This window comes from Gopherus evgoodei, chromosome 12, assembly GCF_007399415.2.
Source record: "Gopherus evgoodei ecotype Sinaloan lineage chromosome 12, rGopEvg1_v1.p, whole genome shotgun sequence".
Classification (NCBI taxonomy): Eukaryota; Metazoa; Chordata; order Testudines; family Testudinidae; genus Gopherus; species Gopherus evgoodei.
In genome coordinates this window covers 2,772,745-2,793,552 of record NC_044333.1, presented here as the reverse complement: position 1 = coordinate 2,793,552, position 20,808 = coordinate 2,772,745, and the positions used below count along the sequence as shown (strand labels likewise).

Below are 20,808 nucleotides of genomic sequence, written 5' to 3'. Positions count from 1 at the left end.
TTGGGGATCAGAAAATAACGGGAATAAAACCCCTTTCCTCTCTCGTCTAAAGGTACCTCCTCTATAGCTCCCGCAGCAAGGAAAGATCGGACGTCCCGTAGGAGGGCTTGCTCGTGAGAGGGGTCCCTGAAGAGAGACCGGGATGGGGGGCGGGAGGGCAGTGATGAAGCAAATTGGAGGTGGTATCCTTGCTTCACTGTGCGCAGAACCCAAAGATCCCATGTCAATTGGGACCACGCCGGGAGGAAGTAGGAGAGACAGTTGGAGAAGGGAGGGGAAGGATCCTGTCCTGAGACTGGTATGCCTTCCCCGGGCGCACCTTCAAAAGTTGGACTTGGGACCCGGTGGTGCCTTAGAGGGCCCGTGGTTTTGGCCCCCTTGGGGACCGGGCTGGCGTCTGCGGCCCCCCCGCCCGTGCCTTCTACTGAGGTCCTCACTCTGCCAAGGTGCAAAGTACGGGTGGTGTGCTTGGGGCCTGAAGGGTCTACGCTGGGTTACGGGGGTATGCATCCCCAACGAGCGCATGATGACTCTATTATCCTTAAGGCTCTGCAGCCTGGGATCAGTCTTTTCCGAGAACAAACCCTTGCCATCAAAGGGTAAGTCCTGGATGGTGTACTGCAGTTCCGGAGATAGGTTAGAGACCTGGAGCCAGGAGATGCGCCTCATGGTAATTCCCGAGGCCAAGGTTCTGGCCGCTGAGTCGGCCATGTCTAGGGAGGCCTGGAGAGAGCTCCTGGCCACTTTCTTTCCCTCCTCCAGGAACGCGTTGAACTCCTGGTGTGAGTCTGGGGGTAGCAGCTCGGAGAACCTACCCACTTCTGCCCAAGTGTTGTAATTGTATCGGCTCAGTAGAGCCTGTTGGTTGGCCACTCGGAGCTGTAGGGCCCCCACTGAGTACACCTTACGACCCAGGAGATCCATCCGTCTGGCCTCTTTGGACTTTGGGACCGGCGCCTGCTGGCCATGTTGTTCCCTTTCATTGACTGACTGGACAACTAAGGAGGAGGGAGGAGGATGAACTTACAAGTACTCATACCCCCGAAAGGGTACCATGTACTTTCTCTCAACTCCCTTTGCAGTCGGTGGAATGGAGGCTGGAGACTGCCAGAGGGTGTCGGCAGTGGCCTGGATGGTTTTAATGAATGGCAACGCGACCCGTGTGGGAGCATCAGCAGTGAGGATGCTCACTACAGGGTCCTCGACCTCTGGGACTTCCTCCACTGGGAGGTTGATGTTGAGGGCCACTCTGCGCAGGACGTCCTGACGGGCCCTCAGTGATGATGAGGTCCCTGCCACAGCCTCATCCGGTGAGGAGGAGGAGGATACCCTGGGAATGAGGGGGTCCTGGACGGCATCCTGCTCCTGGGACTGTTCCTGCTCCAGCTGTCCCGGGGAGTCCGGAGGATGTGTCGCGTGCTCTTCCGACTCAACCGCAGGGGGGTGGGAAATGGTGGCCTCTGGTGCGCGATGTTCTGAGGCAGCAGAGCAGGTCTGGACCAGGGGGACACCCTGGGCTTGGTGGTACGCCCAGGGTGTCCAGAAGGATCACTGCTGAGGTCCTATGTCCTGCGGCCGAGAGTCTTGGAAAACCCCCGTAGGCACCTCTGTATCCCGGTCCCGGTCGTAATAGCTGTCCGCCTGGGAGGATACGGACGTGTGTCTGGACGGCCGTGATGGAGGAGAAACGCCTGGAGCTGAAGTCCCGACTGATCTCACACCCCTCGATCGTGGGGACCGGTGCCGGTACGCAGAGCGGTACCGAGAGAGAGACCGGGACCTGCGACCGGCCCGGTGCCGGGAGGTTGACCGGGATCTCGAGTCTCTACGCCCTGACCTGCTCCAGGAGGTATGGTTCCTGGGACGGTGCCAGGAGCTGGAGCGGTACCGCGAGTAGCGGGTTGGGGAGTGAGAGACTGACCGGTGCCGAGAGTCTGACTGGTACCGAGAGACCGACCGGTGCCGAGAGTCCAAGTGGTGCCGTGGCGAGAACCGGTGCCGGGACCGAGAGCGACGTCAAGAGCAGGAGCGATGTCTCAACTCAGAGCGCCTGTGGGACCGTGATCTTGATTGGTGCCGGTCCGCTACGCTGACAGTCGGCGGTCTGGTCAGGGTCGGCTTGCCCATGGACTGCAATACCCGCACCGGCAGTGCCGGGGGTAGGGGCGGTGTCGCCTAGGTGATGGCGATCAAGTCCCTCGCCACGGAGAAAGTCTCCGGGGTAGATGGCAGAGTGAGTTCTACCACGGCCAGTGCCAGGGAGCTGTCAGGTGCCGGACTCAACGGCCCTCGTGGGGCTGGAGTCGATGGTACCGGTTTTGGCTGTGCCGCAGCAGGTATTGGTGCCGGGTGGTCAGCTTTAGGTGCAGTCTCTGGCTGCAATGCTGGTGTTGCCTTCTGACCCTTCGCCGTCTTCGACCTCGGGGAGAGGGAGCTGCGCGGAGTAGATTTCGGTGCTGGCAGTGGCCGGTGCCGGGAATCCTTAGGCATACCGGCGACGCCTGGCACCATAGGGGTGCCTCTGCCCACCGACCGGCTCATGCTCGGTGACGAGGGCGACGGTGTCAGGGCCGCTTCCATTAGGAGCTGCTTCAATCTAATGTCCTGCTCCTTTTTAGTTCTTGGCTTAAAAGCCTTGCAAATTGGGCACTTAACCGATAAGTGTGATTCCCCTAGGCACTTCAAACAGGAGTCGTGGGGATCTCCTGTTGGCATCGGCCTATGACAGGCCAAGCACTGCTTGAAACCCGGTGAGCCAGGCATGAGCTCCAGCACCGGGTGCGGGGATGGGGCTACTCCTCGTACCCCGCAACACTTACTAATTAACTATAACTATGAACTATAACTAACTCTAATGAACTATATCTAAATATATATATACAATAACAGTTAACTATACTTTGACTATAACTAGAAGAGACTACGAGTAGCTAGGGAAGGTGGAGGTCAGCTAAGCCGCACTCCACTGTTCCAACGACAATACGGGCGGTAAGAAGGAACTAAAAGGTGACCGGGTCGGCTGGGGTATATATTCGGCGCCATGGCGGTGGCACTCCAGGGGGCGCCCAGCTGACCCGGCGAGTGTTGCTAGGGTAAGAGTTTCTCCGACGAACGTGCACGCGGCGCGCGCACACCTGACTGGAATGCATATGAGCAATCACTCGAAGAAGAAGGAAAAGTTTCTTTCCCAATTTTAAAAAGCTCTGCCTTCCCATTGGCTCTTTTGGTCAGGTGCCCACTTTTTTTTCTTACCTGGGGGACATTTTAACCCATTACAGGTAAAGCAAGTAGAGAACAGCCACCAAGAGGGATTTTACAGCTAACTGGCTGGCTGGGTGTCCATCAAAGGGAGATCCCCCTGCCCCCTGCCTTATTTATCACACAGGCGTGAGCATCTCCCTGGCGGTGGGTGGCACTTAGCCGATTTCAGCTCTGCTTCCATTGCTTCCGTCAGTACCAAGGGAGTGCGATAGACTCGGATTGCTGGTCTGGAATGAGCATGACCATCAATAGCCATGTTCTGTTCACACCTGTGTGCAGTATGGCAGAGAGGGGCGCTCCCCGAACTCCAATCCGACAATCCCCCAGCCACACATGGCAGGTTGCCCCACCCCAGTAACTCCCACGGCTGCTAGTCCAAAGCCAGCCCCTGCAGAGCTGCCCAAAGGAGTACACATGGCAGGTCTGCACTTGAAACCCAGCCGCTGTGGCATTCAGCGAGGACATTGCTGCACCGCGGGCGGAGCGTCTCCTGTCAGCGTGGTTACACCACCTCCGCGAGCGGCCTGAGTTGTGTGCGTGGAGACACCCTCCCGCCCACATAGCGCTGTCCACCCCAGAGGCTAGGCTGGGAGGACCGATTAGAAAACTCAGTTTGTCATAAACAGATCGTTAAGGGTTAATGTCTTTTTTACCTGTAAAGGGTTAACAAACAGGGAACCAAACACCTGACCAGGGGACCAATCAGGAGACAAGATACTTTGAAATCTCCGTGGAGGGAAGCCTTTGTTTGTGTTTTTTGGGTTTGGCTTCGTTCTCTCTGGGTTCTGAGAGTAACCACATGTACCTACAGGCTCTCTAATTTTCTGTTCAAATTTAGTAAGTACAAAGGTAGAAAGGCGGTTTAGTCTTTTTGATCATTTTTCTTTATTTGCAAATGTGTATCTGGCTGGTAGAAATTAAATGTGTACCTGGCTGGTAGAGTTTTAATGTGTATTTCGCTGAAAGTATTTTAAATTGTATTTCTGTTGGAGGAGGCTTTTTCTCCAGTTTCTATAAGCTGACAGACCCTGTAACTTTTACCATCTAAAGGACAGAGACACCTTTTCCTTCTTTCTTTCTTTTTTTTTAAAGTTTTGCTTTTAAGACCTGTCTGATTTTTCCCCCTTGTTGAGGCTCAAGGGAATTGAATCTGTACTTAACAGGAAAGGAGAAGGGAGGGAAAGGGTGGAATCCCTTTGGTTTAGATTCACAGAGCTTGAATCTGTCTATCTCTCCAGGAGACCTAATTTCTCTGTGTTGTGATTCAAGGAGTTTGAGTCCCAGTAATTTTCCAGGGTAACCCAGGGAGGGGAAGGCTGGGAAAGGCAACGGTGAGGAAAGGGGTTTACTTTCCTTGTGTTAAGATCCAGGGGGTCTGGATCTTGGGGGTCTCCAGGGAAGGTTTTGGGGGAACCAGAGTGTATCAGGCACTCGAATTCCTGATTGGTGGTAGCTTATCAGATCTAAGCTGATAATTAAGCTTAGAGGAATTCATGCTGGTACCCCAACTTTTGGACTCTAAGGTTCAGATTGGGGAAATATACTATGACATGGTGGCAATGGTGGGATAAGAATCCAAAAGCCAGTAAGATTATTATTTTTCTTTTTTCTCTGCTATCTGCTTATAAGCAGAGAAAAGGGGTTTTTTTAAATCAAGTCTGCAGGGTTTTTTTTTCTTTCTCTCTTCCTTCTGAGTACACTGAAGGCAGAGAGATTAAGGTTTAACAAGGGTCTTTTGTTAAACAAAGCAGGCTTAAGTGGTCAGCAACAGACACCAGCAGAACACATTTGCATATCAAAGGGTTTTCTTTTGTTTTAATTTAAACGTGAAAGATTAGGTAGAAGAAGTTAAAAAAGGCACTGTTGCCAGGCAACCCCAAGCGGGCAGCAGAGGAACAGCAATTCAGACAGTAAACCAGCAGAGGGCGCCCCAACACAAAAAAGCAGTAAACATACCTTCCAGGGCAAAACCACTGGCAGAGAAACAAATCAAAGACGCAGACCACAAGCGACAAATGGAAAAAAGAGAAAAAGAGGTGGAGCTGAAAGAATAAGAAGAAAAAATCAAACTGGCAGCCCACAAAAGAGAACAAGAAGCAAAAGATGCGGCCCACCAACGAGATATGGAAAAGCAACAAAAACAAAGTGAAGAGAGGGAAAAAGAGAGAAAGCATGAACTGGAATTAGCACAGGCTAGGCAGCGTGCTCCAGCCAATCCTAACATCTCTTCGCCAATTATGGTTCCACATCCCAAGAAATTTCCCACCTACAAGGCAGATGATGACACTGAGGCCGCCTTAGAAAATTTTGAAAGAGCCTGCCTTGGGTACAGCATCCCTGAAGACCAGTACATGATAGAGGTGAGGCCACAGCTCAGTGGACCCTTAGCAGAGGTGGCGGCTGAAATGCCAAAGGAGAACATGAACGATTATAAACTTTTTCAAACCAAGGCCAGATACAGAATGGGGATAACACCTGAACATGCCCGTTGGCGGTTCAGACCCCTAAAATGGAACCCAGATGTGTCATTCCCCCAACATGCCTACCACATTGCAAAGAATTATGAAGCCTGGATATCAAGAACAAAGGTTAACAATATGGACGAGCTGCACCTCCTGATACAAAGGGAGCAGTTCTTAGATGGTGTTCCTGAGGAAATAGAAAGGTACATCCTAGATGGGAAACCCAAAACGGTAACCGAGGCGGGGGAAATTGGAGCAAAATGGATGGAAGTGGCAGAAAAGAAAAAAGCTACTGTCAAGGGGAGCGAAAACCCATTGGGCACACCGACAATAAACCCTATAACCGAGGACAGCCCAAGACCCCACCTACAACCCAAGGAAAGCCCCAGACTCCCTAATCTCTCACCTCACCAATCTCCAGTAACCAACCTCGACCCAGTGACCAGTCAGCTGGAAGATGCTTTAAGTGTAATGAACTGGGACATTTAAAGGCCAACAGCCCCAAGAACTCCAACCAAGTGCAGTTCATTACACCACCATCACACCAAAGATCCCCAGGCCCAGATGCCTCTCAAATACCTTTGGAGTGAAGGGAAACTTTGAGAGTGGGCGGAAAGAAGGTTACCGCGTGGAGAGACACGGGGGCTCAAGTGTCAGCTATCCACCAATGCTTCGTGGACCCCAAATTCATCAACCCAAAGGCCCAAGTGACAATTTACCCCTTCATGTCAAAAGCTGTAGACTTGCCTACAGCTAAACTGCCTGTCCAGTAGAAAGGCTGGTCAGGAATGTGGACTTTTGCAGTCTATGACAATTATCCCATAACCATGCTGCTGGGGGAAGACTTGGCCAACCAGGTGAAGAGGGCCAAGAGAGTGGGAATGGTTACACGCAGCTAAACTAGGCAAGCTTCCAGACCCATTCCTGTTCCTGAGCCGTCCATAGAGGCCCCATCTGTGTTACCAGAGACTCAGACAGAGGTAGTGGACCCGGATTCCATGCCAACAACTGAAAGAGCCACAGTGACTCCAGTCCCAGACCGGGAACTGGAAAAGCAGTCAGCACCAGAACTTTTGCCAGCGCTGATGCCAGCACTTGCAAACCCATTTTCAACCCCAACGCCAGAGGGCACCAGCGAGCCTGAGCTGGCAGAAGCAGCAGACAACCACACCCAAGAGGCTCAGCCAGAGCCTGAAATACCACCTGGTGCACCAGCGGAGAGCGGTTCACCAGCCATGAAAACAACCCCATTACCTACATCGCTTCCAGAGGGACCAAGCCCAAGTCCACAGCCTAAGGAGGAACTGGTGTCTCCAGCTTCAAGGGAACAGTTCCAGACTGAGCAGGAAGCAGATGACAGCCTTCAGGAAGCTTGGGCGATGGCACGGACCACCCCACCGCCTCTCAGCAATTCTAATTGATCCCGGCTTGTTGTAAAACAAGGACTTTTATACAAGGAGACTCTTTCTGGTGGACACCAGGAAGACTGGCATCCACAAAAACACTTGGTGGTTCCAACTAAGTACCGAGGGAAGCTCTTAAGCTTAGCCCATGATCATCCCAGTGGCCATGCTGGGGTGAACAGAACCAAAGACCGGTTGGGGAAGTCCTTCCACTGGGAGGGGATGGGCAAGGACATTGCCAAGTATGTCCGGTCTTGTGAGGTGTGACAAAGAGGGGAAAAACCCCAAGACCAGATCAAGGCCCCTCTCCAGACACTCCCCATAATTGAGGTCCCATTTCAGTGAGTAGCTGTGGATATTCTGGGTCCTTTCCCAAAAAAGACACCCAGAGGAAAGCAGTACTTACTGACTTTCGTGGACTTTGCTACCCGATGTCCAGAAGCAGTAACTCTAGGCAACACCAGGGCTACAGCTGTGTGCCAGGCCCTAACAGACATTTTTGCCAGGGTAGGTTGGCCCTCCAACATCCTTACAGATTCAGGACGTAATTTCCTGGCAGGAACCAGGAAAAAACTGTGGGAAACTCATGGGGTGAATCACTTCGTTGCCACCCCTTAGCACCATCAAACCAATGGCCTGGTGGAAAGGTTTAATGGAACTTTGGGGACCATGATACGTAAATTCATCAATGAACACTCCAATGACTGGGACCTAGTGTTGCAGCAGTTGCTTTTTGCCTACAGGGCTGTACCACATCCCAGTTTAGGGTTTTCACCGTTTGAGCTTGTGTATGGCAACGAGGTTAAGGGGCCATTACAGCTGGTGAAACAGCAATGGGAGGTGTTTACGCCTTCTCCAGGAATTAACATTCTAGACTTTGTAAGCAACCTACAAAATACCCTCTGACACTCTTTAGCCCTTGCTAAAGAAAACCTAAAGGATACTCTGCAAGAGCAAAAGGTCTGGTATGATAACCATACCAGGGAGCGTTCCTTCAAGGTAGGAGACAAGGTTATGGTCTTGAAGGCGCAACAGGCCCATAAGATGGAAGCATCATGGGAAGGGCCATTCACGGTCCAAGAGCGCCTGGGAGCTATTAACTAGCTCATAGCATTTCCCAATTCCTCCCTAAAGCCCAGAGTGTACCACGTTAATTCTCTCAAGCCCTTTTATTCCAGAGACTTACAGGTTTGTCAGTTTACAGCCCAGGGAGGAGATGATGCTGAGTGGCCTGAAGGTGTCTACTATGAAGGAAAAACTGACGGTGGCAGGGAAGAGGTGAACCTCTCCACCACCCTGGAACATCTGCAGTGGCAACAAATCAAGGAGCTGTGCACTAGCTTCTCCCCATTGTTCTCAGCCACCCCAGGATGGACTGAACGGGCATACCACTCCATTGATACAGGTAATGCTCACCCAATCAGAACCTCACCCTACCGAGTGTCTCCTCACGCCCAAGCTGCTATAGTACGGGAGATCCAGAACATGCTACAGATGGGTATAATACACTCATCTACCAGCGCATGGGCATCTCCAGTGGTTCTGGTACCCAAACCAGATGGGGAAATACGCTTTTGCATGGAGTACTGTAAGCTAAATGCGGTAACTCGTCCAGACAACTATCCAATGCCATGCACCGATGAGCTATTGGAGAAGTTGGGATGTGCCCAATTCATATCTACAATAGACTTAACCAAGGGGTACTGGCAAGTACCGCTAGACGAACCTGCCAAGGAAAGGTCAGCATTCATCACCTATGCGGGGATGTATGAATTTAATGTGCTGCCTTTCAGGCTGTGAAGTGCACCCGCCACCTTCCAAAGACTGGCAGATGGTCTACTAGCAGGATTGGGAGAATATGCAGTTGCCTACCTCGATGATGTGGCCATTTTTTCTGACTCCTGGCCCGAACACCTAAAACACCTGGAAAAAGTCTTTGAGCACATCAGGCAGGCCGGACTAACTGTTAAGGCCAAAAAGTGTCAAATAGGCCAAAACAGAATGACTTACCTGGGACACCAGGTTGGTTGAGGAACCATAAACCCCCTACAGGCCAAGGTGGATGCTATCCAAAAGTGGCCTGTCCCAAAGTCCAAGAAACAGGTCCAATCCTTCTTAGTCTTGGCCGGGTGTTACAGGCGATTTGTACCACACTACAGCCAAATCGCTGCCCCACTGACCGACCTAACCAAAAAGACCCAGCCAAATGCAGTTAAGTGGACTAATGAGTGTCAGAAGGCCTTTACCCAGCTTAAGGCGACGCTCATGTCAGACCCTGTGCTAAGGGCCCCGGACTTTGACAAACCATTCCTAGTAACCACAGATGCATCTGAGCGTGGTATAGGAGCAGTTCTCATGCAAGAAGGACCGGATCACAACTTCCATCCTGTCGTGTTTCTCAGCAAGAAACTGTCTGAGAGGGAAAGTCACTGATCAGTTAGTGAAAAGGAATGCTATGCCATTGTGTACACCCTGTAAAAGCTACACCCATACGTTTGGGGACGGCGGTTCCAGCTACAAACCAACCATGCTGCGCTAAAGTGGCTTCATACTGCCAAGGGGAACAACAAAAAACTGCTTCAATGAAGTTTAGCTCTCCAAGATTTTGATTTTGAAATTCAACACATTTCAGGAGCTTCTAACAAAGTAGCTGATGCACTCTCTCGTGAAAGTTTCTCAGAATCCAGTGGTTAAAATTTGTCCTTGAAATGTAAAAACCCTCATAGTTTGCATACTTAGTAGTATATGTAAAGGTGCATGTGTTGTATTAATCTGTTTATTTTAAAGTTCTAGGAAGAAATCACCGCCAGTGAGGTTCCCCACTGTCTGCGATTTGGGGGGGTGTCATAAACAGATCGTTAATGGTTAATGTCTCTTTTACCTGTAAAGGGTTAACAAATAGGGAACCAAACACTTGACCAGGGGACCAATCAGGAGACAAGATACTTTGAAATCTCGGTGAAGGGAAGCCTTTGTTTGTGTTTTTTGGGTTTGGCTTTGTTCTCTCTGGGTTCTGAGAGTAACCACACGTACCTACAGGCTCTCTAATCTTCTGTTCAAATTTAGTAAGTACAAAGGTAGAAAGGCGGTTTAGTCTTTTTGATCGTTTTTCTTTATTTGCAAATGTGTATCTGGCTGGTAGAAATTAAATGTGTACCTGGCTGGTAGAGTTTTAATGTGTATTTGGCTGAAAGTATTTTAAATTGTATTTCTGTTGGAGGAGACTTTTTCTCCAGTTTCTATAAGCTGACAGACCCTGTAACTTTTACCATCTAAAGGACAGAGACACCTTTTCCTTCTTTCTTTCTTTTTTTTTAAAGTTTTGCTTTTAAGACCTGTCTGATTTTTCCCCCTAGTTGAGGCTCAAGGGAACTGAGTCTGTACTAAACAGGGAAGGAGAAGGGAGGGAAAAGGGTGGAATCCCTTTGGTTTAGATTCACGGAGCTTGAATCTGTCTATCTCTCCAGGAGACGTAATTTCTCTGTGTTGTGATTCAAGGAGTTTGAATCCCAGTAATTTTCCAGGGTAACCCAGGGAGGGGAAAGCTGGGAAAGGCAACGGTGAGGAAAGGCGCTTACTTTCCTTGTGTTAAGATCCAGGGGATCTGGGTCTTCGGGGTCCCCAGGTAAGGTTTTGGGGGGGACCAGAGTGTATCAGGCACTGGAATTCCTGATTGGTGGCAGCTTATCAGATCTAAGCTGGTAATTAAGCTTAGAGGAATTCATGCTGGTACCCCAACTTTTGGACTCTAACGTTCAGGTTGGGGAAATATACCTTGACATAGTTCCTGGTGTGGGGTTCAGGAATCGCTCGGCCCAAGGTGCTGGAGAAATCCTCTGTATTCAGCCAGGCAGCTCCAACTCCCTCTGCCTCACAGGAGGAGGCTCCGGCACCCCCTCCCCAGCCTGCTGGCCTGAGAGGCTAACCCAACCCACTGACAGGTACAGGTCCCCACCACACCTGAGAGCTAAACTCAACTGCACGGGGAAACTGGAGTGACCCCCGGCCCTGGCTGGAGACACGAGCCCCTCGCTGTGACACCACCTGCCAGAGCGCCCCGCAGCAGGGCAGGGTCCCAGCTTCCTATCAGCCCAAACTGAGCAGCAGAACATTGTCCTGATCAGCTGCTGGGGGCCAGTGACTCGTTCGCTTGGGCACTGGCATCCCCACGCTCTCAGCTGGCCCCAGAATCAGAGTAAAACAGGTCCTGCAGAGCAGCTCATTTGAACCGTCTGTGCAGAGAGCCCTGCCAGCATGAGCCCTCTCGCCCTGCAGCTCTCTCCTGTCAGCCCTGGCCCGGCCCATGGCGCTTCCTCCCTCCCGTGTGCGTACATGGGTAATGCATAGCTCCATATGTGGCTCCAGCGTGGCTGCTGTCAAGGGCTGTGCCGTTCCGTACGACCACGGCTGTGCTGGCAGCTTTGTATTGTTCCAAGTCAGGCCCCTGGTACGTGCAGCACCTTGTCTTTGGAGATTGGCTAACGGCTACTGGAGCTTCACCCCCACCTCACTAATCATGTGGACGAAGCTGCATGTGGTGCAGGAAGCTGGCCTGGTCCAGCCCGGCCCTGTGTCCTTTGTGTGTGTGGCTGAGAAAGGGCAGGGGAGAATATGCCGTGTTCTTTGGAGAACAGTGTCAGTGTGTAGTTCCCAGCCCAGAAGCCAGAGGGGCTGCACCAAGGTGGGGAGGTTGAGGAGCTGCCTGGCATGGATGCTCCACCTGGTGTCAGGGGAGAGGCGCTAGGCAGAGACGTTACAGGGGAGAGGTGCTCGATTATTGCTCCTATGTCCTGGGCAGCCAGCTGTAGCCAGGCAGAGAACGGCTCTAACCCCACAGACTGCCGGTCAGGAGCCGAGCTGCACTGGACAGAGAATGGGTCTCCCAGCCTTGCCAGCCCCTCCTTCATCGGCAGGTCTCCAGAGAGCCAGACCAGCCTTGCCCGTAGCTCCCGCTCTCACTCCAGCCTCCTGGCACTGCTGTAGTACTGAGCCCGGGCTCTGCTCTCCATATGCTTAGGGCTGCCCCGGTTCCCCTGCAGCAGCTGCCATCTCAGTTTGCTCTCTGGAGGCGTTTCTAGGCCCTCATCAGCCATTCACTGGCTCCCTGCAGCCCGCTTTGTCTCGCAGACTCTTTCAGCAGGAAGTTTGAAACCAGCTTCCTAACCACCTGGCTCTGCTGCCCTCTGGGTGCTGAGCTGCCCTGATCTCACTCGCCATGGCCCTGGCCCTGGCACAGCCCCGGCGTTGGGAGTCCAGTCTTTCCGCTCTGCTGGGCATAGGGGGGTAGCGCTTGCCCAGCTTTCAGGCTGGCTAAATGGTACAAATCCAATCAACGGCAGGGCTGTTGCATTAGAACGTGGGTTTATTGAGGACACAGGAACGGCTGACGGCACGGTCACTGGAATGACCTGACCCAGGGCTCCTCTCACGTGGCCAGGGGACGTCTCACCAGGGAAGAACTTTCCCTTCCCAGTTCACAAAGGCCCCGTTGTCCTTCTTGGAGAGTGTTGGAAGCACGTTCAGGATCCCTTGGACACTCACGTCCACCGTCAGTGGAGCCTGCAGGAGGCAAAGGAGAGTGAGGGGGAGAAGCCTGCCCTGGGGCTGGCCCAGGACACCAGGGGCCGGGCCAGGATCTGGGAAAGGATCTCAGTAATCCCATTCTGCCTTCGCTGGCAGTGAATGGGGGAAGCAGGTCCCAGGCCAATGTTTACAATAGAAAATGTGTGAAAAGGGCTGCACCCCTGAGAGACAACCTAAGCCCCAATGGAGACAGATGACCAGCTCCTGCCCCTCCAGCTCCCCAAGGCAGCTCGGCAGGGTTTGTTGTGCAATGCTGAGCTATGAAGGAACCATGGGACCAGCAGCCCTGGGAAGCAACACCCAGGACACAGCACTGAATCCTCAGGGAGCTGGGTCGTGACGACCGCCTTGCTGGGATGTGAGCCCCTGAGAGGTGTCATCAATATGGGGCGGGGGTGATAAGGGAACAGGCTCCAGTGTAACCATTCCCCCTACGATGAACTTCTGCCACTGACATTTGGCTACGACTGGCCTCTCCCACTCAGCACCTACCTGGTGGGAACCTGTGCTTCCCATGTCAGTCTGCACCCAGCCAGGATGGACAGCGATGCTCAGGATCCCGTCTCCTTCATACCCCAAGGATTGGCACTTGGTGAGCATGTTCAGAGAAGCCTGTGGGCGAGACACCATGAGCAGAGACAGCAGCATGTGAGGAGAGCAGGGACCCACCTCCAGGAGAAAGGTGAGCAAGGGGGACAGCTGATGCAAGCTGCAGTGTGTGATTCTCTCCTTGGGGATGATCAGCATGTTACTGAGTCACCACCTCTCACTGCAATGGGCCCACGTGCAGGACCCAGAGTCCTGTTCCAAGGCTTGGGCTCTGGGGTCAGGTGACCAAGCATCATGTGACCCGGAGGCCGTGCTTCCCACAAGAGGCAGCAGAGTGAGATTGGCCTGAATGCTGGCCTGGCAGGTCAAATCTGGGGGATAAACCACGGGGCAAGGATAGGGTGACCAGACAGCAAATGTGAAAAAGACCAAAAAATCGGGATTGTCCCTATAAAATTGGGACATCTGGTCACCCTAGGCAAGAAAGATTTTTCTTTTCCCTTTGCTGTAGCGCAACACGGACCGAGCGTGAATTGGTGCCCCACGGGGCACACCCCCTACCTTGCTGCACCGATAAGAGACAACTTGCACCAACTCCAAGGCAATGAGATTTGCGATGGAGCCGCACTCACTGGACATGTTGACAATGGCCGCCTTGCTGCAGCTCAGCCCTGGTTGGGGGCTCCCCTGGGCAGCCTTCTTCAGCAAGGGCAGGAACGCCTGGGCAATGGGGAGAAAAGAGCACCCCCGGGTCAGCTTAGGAGAAAGGACCCACATTCCTCTCTTCACCAGCGGACTCTGATTTGAATTGAAGTGGGTCAAGCTGTTGCCCAGAGGTGTCACAGGCTGGCCCCCTGGGCCTGCTGCTCCTGGGCCATGCTCTCCCCCTGCCCTCCAACTTGTTCAGGCTCAGTCCTGTTTTAAAGGCTGATTTCTAGGAGTTGGGTAATCCCATTCTGCCCTCGCTGGCAATGAACGGGTCAGCCCGGTACCAGGCCAGTGTTTACAATAGAAAGTGGGTGAAAAGGGCTGCACCCCTGAGAGACAACCTAAGCCCCAGTGGAGATAGTGTGAGGTCAATGGAAAAATTCTGCAGTTGCCCGAGCAACAACCTGTCAGAGCAGTAGATTTATTACAGCAACAGAAGAACTCTTTTGCCACTGCTGTCATGTTTCTAGTGTAGATACAGCCGATCATATGTTGTTTCCCCACCTTAGAGCCCTGCACAGAGTATCTTGTGGGATTGTACACACCCTCTAGATCCGGGGTTCTCAAATTCGGGGTCAGGACACTCAAAGGGGTCATGAGGTTACTACATGGGGTTTCGTAGGCCTCCACCCGAAACCCCACTTTACATCCAGCATCTATAATGGTGTTAAATATATAAAAAGTGTTTTTAATGTACAAGTGGGGGTCACACCCAGAGACTTGCAGTGTGAAGGGGTCACCAGTACAAACGTTTGAGAGCCCCTGCTCTAGATCTGTGCTGGACAGAGGCCTCAACTCACTGACATGGAAGTATTTCCTCTCTAATATGCTGAGCTGTACTTACAGCACGCTGCAGAAATCGGGTGGGATAGTCAAATACCAGCAGCTTTGGCCTAACTCACGGGGGCAACTCTAGGTATTTTGCCACCCTAAGCACAGCAGAGAGGTTCTGGGTCCCGTGGATTTGGCGGCACGCCTGCAGGAGGTCCGCCGAATCCGTGGGACCAGCGGACTCTCTACAGGCATGCCGCCGAAGAGCAGAGCGCCTCCGTGGCTTGCCACCCCAGGCACACGCTTGGTGTGCTGGTGCCTGGAGGCGCCCCTGCTAACTCATCTTCCATCCAAGTCATTGGGAGTTTTAGCGCGGAGGTATTAAGAGCCCGGTTAGGTCAATACAATTGGCTTCTTCAAATCCTACACTCAGTATAAGAGGAGCAGCAAAAACTTGTGGGCGTATTCAGTATAAAACAGAGCACCTATGATCAGAGCTAAGACAGCCTCATCAGTAACTGCCTTGTCCAATACCTGTCCCTGCAGAAGGCTGGGCTGCTGGGGGAGAGGAAAGTACCTCGTACCTAGATGCAAACACACACTTCAGCGACAACTTATCACAGCATAAGGTTGGGATTTAGGTACCCAACTCTCATTCACTGTCAATGTGATTTGTGTGCCCAACTCCCTTAACCACCTTTGAAAAACCCATCCCTGATGCACAGAAATAGAGCAGGCCAGTCCAGCAATGGCACAGCTTTCCCTACCCGGCCCTCCATAAACTTTCGCAACCCCGATGTGGCCCTTGGGCCAAAAAGGTTTGCCCATCCCCGCTCTCAGGAGATGGCCTCTCCTGCAGGAGCTGAACTCTTGGCTCAGACCCCACCAGGGCAGCGTTAGGGCCTCTGAGTCCATTTCTCGGGTGATTACAGTCTCATAATGCACCTGACACTTACACTGTGATGAACGCCACACCCCAGCCCCCAAACACACACACACACACACACCAGGTTGGCTCATTGATCCAGGAAGCAGAGCCCTGGGGGAAGGGAGAAGTTCTGGCCTATGCAAAGTCAAACCCCAGTGCAGCCGACGACCTGCCCTTTGTCGGGGCCCTTACCTGGCTCACCAGCAGGGGCCCTGTCACGTTGGTTGCGTACACCAGGGACATGTCCTCCGGTGTTTCAGACTCTAGTGTGCTCAGCCTCATTATCCCAGCATTGTTTATCAACAGATTCAGCCCCGAGCTCTTCAGATGCTCCTCAACTCTGGTTGCTGCCGCCTTGATGCTGGCTGGGTCAGTAGCTTCTATAGAGACAGAGCAGGGGGTTCAGAGTAGGGTGAGCAGACAGCAAATGTAAAAATCAGGACAGGGGGCAGGGGATAATAGGAGACCATATAAGAAAAAGACCCATAAATCGGGACTGTCCCTATAAAATCGGGAATCTGGTCACCCTAGTTCAGAGGTGTGGTTCCTCCACCCTGTCGCTAACCCCTCTCCCGGAGACCCGAAGCCCCGGCTACTCTACAGAGCCATGCTAACGACTCGGGAGCTCATAAACACAGCTAGCCAGAACTGGGTCGTGCCATGGCAAGGGCAGGACGGATGGCATCAAAGCCAGAGAGTCAAATCGGGGGGACCAGGAGTTAGCTGGGCGAGTGGAAAGCAGTGTGGCAGTGAGAGTGGTAATGGGGTGGGGGAAGGGCGTGTTGGACCAACAGGATCTTCCCAGGGGTGAGCAGGGTTGGAAATCTGCCATCAGAGCTCTGGCAGGCTCACCCTCACCCAACTTTCATCATCCTATGAGAACACCCTTCAGGGGAGAGCGCCCCGATGGCACAGTTGTGTGGCAGCATTTGAAACATGCCGATTTTTCCTATTAAAAAGTGTTTGCAGCATTTTTTTAAATCAGAACCATCAGCAGCATTTTCGGGTTACTGAAAAAGCTGGTTCAACAAAAGAGCTTGATAGTCATTTTGATACGTCACCGAAAACATCGGACAAGCCAGGAGGGGCTCGGGACGGAGCGGACGAGCGGGTCTCAGCGGCATGTGGGCTGCGGGAAAGGGGGGATGAGCCTGGGGGCGATAGGCTGGGTCCCCGTGGGACTGTCACTGCAGGTAGGGGTTCACATGGGAGGCTGGGCCCCCGCGGGGATGTCAGTGAGAGATGGGACCCTGGCATCACGTGAGGGGCACATGAGGGCTGACAGGGTGGATCCTGGGGGGGGAGGGTCGTTGAAAGGTGGGGATTAGGTGAGGGGTCTGAGAGTGGGTGTCACTGGGGGGCTGGGCAGAGGGGGTCACATGAGAGGTGATAGGCTGGGCCCCTTCAAGGGAGGGTTGCCAAGTTTGGTGTGAGGTATTCCTGGAGGTTTCATCATATGACAATAATTAATTAAACATAATTTTTAAATCCTGGAGAATCCAGGACAGTCCTGAAGGGTTGTTAACCCTACTTCAGGGGGTTTATCACCGAAGGATGGGATGGATAGCTCAGTGGTTTGAGCATTGGCCTACTAAATCCAGGGTTTTGAGCTCAAGCCTTGAGGGAACCATTTGGGGGTTGGTCCTGCTTTGAGCAGCAGGTTGGACTGGATGATCTCCTGAGGTCCCTTCCAGCACTAATAATCTATGATGTTCACCCTGAGCACTGGTGTGACCCTATGTGTGAAGTCACTGTGCCACTCACTCAGATTTGGCCCTGCTCCCCCTAACCTCAGTCATGTGAGCAGCACTCCAAACATCAGCAGGATAAGCAGCTGGTCCCAGCAGATCAAAGGCACGACCAGACCAGCCACTTTATGGCTACTGCCTGAGCCAGGGCTGCTCCCCCATGAATTTGGGCCCTGGCTATTGGCCTAGTTTGTTAATCTGGCCCTAGCAGGATCCCTAGGCTGGGATTGGTTCCCTGTTCATGAAACTGACTCCTTAATTCCAAAGCTTCAACTACCTGAAGGAGGGTTCCAAAGAGGATGGATCTAGACTGTTCTCAGTGGTAGCCGATGACAGAACAAGGAGCAATGGTCTCAAGCTGCAGTGAGGGAGGTTTAGGTTGGATACTAGTCAATACTATTTCTCTAGGAGGGGGGTGAAGCACTGGAATGGGTTACCTAGGGAGGTGGTGGGATCTTCTTCCTTAGAGGTTTTTAAGACCCAGCTTGAGAAAGCCCTGGCTGGGATGATTTTGTTAGGAACTGGTCTGCTTTGAGCAAGGGGTTGGACTAGATGACCTCCTGAGGCCTCTTCCAACCCTGATATTCTTTAATTCTATGAGTTTATGAAAGCAAATTTGTCTCGAAGAGAGCGAGGCCTGTTCACACCCAAACAGCCAGGCTCATACATGGCATAGGCAGCCCCTGTCTCAATCAAAATCATCCCTTCCCTGCCAGTCTGGCACGCAGGACAATCTGCAAATACCAGGAACATCCTGGGCCTCCTCCTGACCAAGCCCAGAGAGCCTGAGTGGGACGTAGGAGACGTGGGAGATGCTCTGCTGAGAAGGGTGACTGCTAGGCACCCTCCCCTTCACTAACACCTAGGCAGGAATAACTCTAACAGTGGCTCCCAACCAGGCAAGGAACAGGCACACGGAGACAGGGGGACGGGGAACAGGGACCAAAGGGACCCAGAGCAAGGGAGCCTCAGCTCCGGGCCCAGGGCAGGGCACCCACCTAGCGCAACGATGGCCAAGTTTGGATGCCTGGAAGCCAAGTTCTTCAATTGCTGGAAGAGAATAAAGTCAACAATTATTGACAGAGCCTCCAGCCTGCAGGGAAGGTCAGGACGGGCAGAGTCCAGCTCCCTGCTGCTACCCCGGACCAAGTCAATATCTGCCTGCAAAGCTCCCATGCGCAGGGTTCAGCCCTGGCTTTCGGGGTCTGCAGCAGAATGTCTAAACCGGCATCATTTAGCTCAGTGCGGTCAAGCCAGGGACACGTTTCCCTATTCCCTTTAGGAGACAGGTACCTGTGCTCTCCACCCGCTCCCTCAATGGGCTGTGCTAGCTTTGCATGTGTCCCGTGCAGAACTCGTTCCCAGCTTTATGCGCCAGGGAGCGTCAGCCTGGAGCAGGGGCTGAAATCCCCTCCTGCTCGGGCCTGTTGCTTTTGGCTCCAAGTACTGGAGGCCCCTCACTTAGATTCCCCCACCCCAGCTACATCTAACTCCCTCTCACCTCTCCCTGTTCTCACCTGCGCTCGCTCTCCCTCCGGGTCCCGGCAGGTCGCAAAGACCCACTCGGGTGGGTTTGATTTCTCCAGAAACTGCTTGACGAGTTCCAGGCCGATTCCCCGATTGGCCCCAGTCACCAGAACGCTGCGGACATTAAAGCCAGCCATGGTCCTCGGCTGCTTGTGCCCCAGCTGGCAGGGCCTGTGCTCAGCGAGAGCTGGGCTAGTTCTGGCCCCCACGTCCCCTGCACCTGGGGTTACACAGCGTCTGACTCCTGGGTGCCAGCTCCCTGATTCCACACAAAGGCCTGGAACCTGCCCCGCGCAGAGTAAAATCGCTGGAAGCTGAGCAGAGGCTTCCCCTGCAGAGGTGTGGGAGTCACCATGGATTGGAGGAGCTCCCCAGAAGGGAGGAGCTGTGAAGTTCAGAAAAGGAGATGGCGGGGTTGGGGGAGAGGCTGATCGGAAGCTTTAGGGATCGGATGGACTCGTGCATTTTCACGGGGTGACCTTTACACTGAGCAGGGTTTGCAATGTCTCACAGAAGTAATAAGAGCTTGGGCAGGTTAATATTCAACATGGTGAAACTCATTCTCCACTCCCCTGACTTGGTTGAGCCGCATGGCACCTACTAATGGCTTTCAGGGGCTGTGGGATGTAGTTTTACAGAGAAATGATCTGTTATAAGGTACTGCAGGGCAAGACCCCTACATTTTATTGTCCTATGAAGACTGGGGGAAAAGCCTAGGCTGTGCAGCACACTCCACATAGGTTAGGGTCTCAATTTTACATTGTCCACAGTTAGTGCATCAACATTATGAAACTTTAACTATACCCATGTGCATGGTACCAGACTTCTGATTTTAGGCTTTAACCTGTGAGCACCTCAACACAAAAGAATTGAAATTGGTGATTAGCCAGTAAACACTGGAAAACACTGGAAGTGGTTCCTTGTATCTAAGGACTCCTTGTATCTAAGAACCTTGTATCTAAGGTTCCTTGTATCTAAGGACTCTGCAGCTGTGCCGCCCGGCTGGAGCCAGCGACGTCACCATACTGCACAGAGCACCAGGTCAGGCCGCGGCTCTGTTGCTGCGCCACCCGTCTGGAGCCAGCCATGCTACCACTCTGCACAGAGAACCGGGTCAAGCTGCGGCTCGGCTGCTGCTCTGCCTGGCAAGAGCTCGCAATCCCGCCACCCAGAGTATTGCAGCGCTGGTGCAGTGATCTGAGGCTGTGGGGGAAGGGGCACAGTGGGGAGGGGCTAGGGGCAGCCTCCTGGGCCAGGAGCTCAGAGGCCAGGCAGGAGGGTCCCGCGGGCCAGCTGCGGCCTGCTGACTGTAGTTTGCCACCTCTGGTATAAGTAATATAACAGGCAAGTTTCCACTCCCAACAAATAAACTGCTATTCTCCACATTATACTGAGCTTCTTTAAGCAAATCACTTTTCCATTGGTTAAGCATATTTTCCCAAGCTTTACTAGCCAACAATCCAACACTCACCAAGACTGTCCCCTTCCTCCCTCAGTCAGGGCTTTAACCTGATCACCAACTTTAATTTGCTCTAGAGAAACATTTCCCCGAGACTTATCTAATGCCAGATTCACTTCTGAGATATCAGACACTCAGCAATTTCTCCCGCATATGCACTGTTTCTTTGCACACATAAAAAGCCATCTTCCTGTGACAAACATTTGGTGAAACGCTCCAGAGGCAAGTTCTTGCCCCTGTAGACACAGGTTTAGGGTTATTTTTTTTCTGTGACTGATTTATGACATCAGCCTGACTGAACAAAGCTTCAATATCATCCCCAATCAAAAGATCCTTAGGCAATAGCTTCCTTACACCAGCTATAACTCCATGTTTAGCACCATTCCAGTCACGATGGATTCTGCCTAAA

General features: G+C 52.6%; 1 protein-coding gene across 1 annotated transcript; it reads right to left on the bottom strand.

Annotated features, from left to right (window-relative positions):
* Positions 1-12,468: 12,468 nt before the first annotated feature.
* Positions 12,469-19,211, bottom strand: LOC115660541 (C-factor-like). The gene is made up of 6 exons (XM_030582041.1): positions 18,931-19,211; positions 18,412-18,463; positions 15,858-16,045; positions 13,820-13,978; positions 13,202-13,321; positions 12,469-12,685 (listed from the first exon to the last, which is right to left on the bottom strand). The coding sequence occupies exons 1-6, from the start codon at positions 19,075-19,077 to the stop codon at positions 12,572-12,574; spliced, it is 780 nt and encodes a 259-aa protein (XP_030437901.1). The 5' UTR covers positions 19,078-19,211; the 3' UTR covers positions 12,469-12,571.
* Positions 19,212-20,808: the final 1,597 nt, after the last annotated feature.